The sequence below is a fragment of the Solanum stenotomum genome, chromosome 3 (assembly GCF_019186545.1).
Source record: "Solanum stenotomum isolate F172 chromosome 3, ASM1918654v1, whole genome shotgun sequence".
Lineage (NCBI taxonomy): Eukaryota > Viridiplantae > Streptophyta > Magnoliopsida > Solanales > Solanaceae > Solanum > Solanum stenotomum.
Window position 1 is genome coordinate 61,900,573 of NC_064284.1, and position 1,894 is coordinate 61,902,466.

General features: G+C 36.2%; 1 protein-coding gene across 2 annotated transcripts in view; it reads right to left on the reverse strand.

Moving 5' to 3' along the window:
• Positions 1-1,637, reverse strand: part of LOC125860244 (protein HYPER-SENSITIVITY-RELATED 4-like) — a 30,799-nt gene extending 29,162 nt beyond the window's left edge. The window contains exon 1 of one of the 2 annotated variants that reach the window (XM_049540174.1): positions 1,217-1,637. In XM_049540174.1, the coding sequence (XP_049396131.1) occupies positions 1,217-1,561 (345 nt within the window). In that variant the 5' untranslated portion in view covers positions 1,562-1,637. The remainder of the gene's footprint in view (positions 1-1,216) is intronic. The other variant, XM_049540173.1, reaches the window with a different exon arrangement.
• Between the last annotated feature and the right edge of the window lie 257 nt (positions 1,638-1,894).

A 1,894-nucleotide genomic window follows, 5' to 3' on the forward strand; every position in this document is an offset into this window, starting at 1 on the left:
GCTGTGGCAACCAACAACCTCCGTAACTCCATGTTCCCCCTCAGCGAAGTCAACTCCAAATCATATATATCAAAGTTCAAATAATTCGCCATTGCAGCAATCAAACTAGATTTTCCGGTCCCTGGAGGACCAAACAACAAATACCCTCTTTTCCATGCCTTGCCAACTTTCCTATAATAATCTTTCCTCTTCACGAATCTCTCCAAATCTTTCAAGATCATGTCTTTTTGATCTGATTCCATTGCGATTGTCTCAAAAGTGGCTGGATGATTAAGATTCACCGGCTTCCACATTTCGTGTAAATTGTACATTCTCTCGCAATCCACAGTGTGAATCTTGATCGTCTTGTTTACGTGTTTTTGCAATTTTGCTTCTTTCATGATGTGAGGCAAATACGAATTAAGGACAAGGTCCTTGTTTTTCTTGTGAAATGTGACCTCAAAGGATCTGATTTCAGATTTTGGAGTGGAATTCATGTCCCTGGAATTATAGAAGTGTTTAGACTCTGTTTGTCTACAGAGCCAAATCCACTTGAATGTCTGTCCATTATAAACATCTGTCACCTGTTGGAATAAAACTATGAGATTTTTACAAAAAAACATCGTCTTCACACGATCTGTTACGTTAAATTATCACTAAGGTAAATTAAACGTGGAACCTTACTTGAACTCGTGAATACAATCGTTCTTCAAATCAAGACGTATGAATTTTAAAGAAAGGCGACTAATTTCACTATTCCAATGGTGGATTATTAGGAAAAAGAGTCATATGTCTGACAGACACGGACATTCAAAATGTTGTTGTACCCGTGTTGGGTCCTCTGCATAACTTTTCAAGGATCTGATACATACCCGTCAATATTTTTGAAGAGTTTAGGCAACATAGCTTCCAGTTTAGACCAAACTCTTTATGATAACAAATAATATGACATGCAATTATCATTATATATATGTGCAGGACTTTACCTCCTCAGTATGTTCCATATCACATATGTCTAATGTGGAGTCTCCACATCAGACTACTTCTAGTTTAGGTGGAATGTAACGGACCCAAAAAAATGTTGTCGATCCTATGTTGAATCCTCAAAAAAAACATAACTTTTGAAGGATCTGACACACACATCAATATTTTTAGAAGAGTCCAAGTAACATATGACTTCTAGTTTAGACCAAACCTTTTTAAGATGACATGCAATTTTATATGTGCAAGACATTACCTCCTCATTACGCTCCATGGCAATGTTGAAATTTTTCTCCTTCTCAGGCTTACTGATTTTAAGCCGATGGATGTTAGGTGACAACTTGCTGCCCAAATAGGTCTCAGCAGCTTCATAAATTTCATTATTGACAAGACCATCAAATTCGTCAATCACCATCGTTAGCTGATTTGAGAACTTGGTGAAAATGTTTCTAAGTCCAAAGAAGAGATATTCATGGAGTTCCTGGGGAATGTAGTCATGGAATATCGAACGAACCAACATGGCTGTCGCAGCAACAGAACCTACTGTCGATAGAACAGTCTTGGCCAAGGCCATTTTCGATTCTGCTGATGAAGATGACATATTTTTAAGGGTTCTTTTGGCTAGTGAATGTTAGTGTTATGCACCAAATGTGTGAAAAAAAAATAGGAACCAATATATTGATGCAATTGCAATTGAGGAAAATGGTAAATTTATAGCAAAATCATGTGAAGAAAAGAAATAAAAAATAGAGTGAGAAATTGGCCAAAGAAATTTGGAAAAAATTGCACCAAGACTAACAATAGTGGTAGTTGGTATTGACTATGTAGACTTTGAAACTTTCCTATGTATGCCCACAAGAATTTCCTTATAGTTTACATCTTTCGCCAATATTGTATATATTGGTTAAATATTATTTTTATGTGCTCTAGTAAA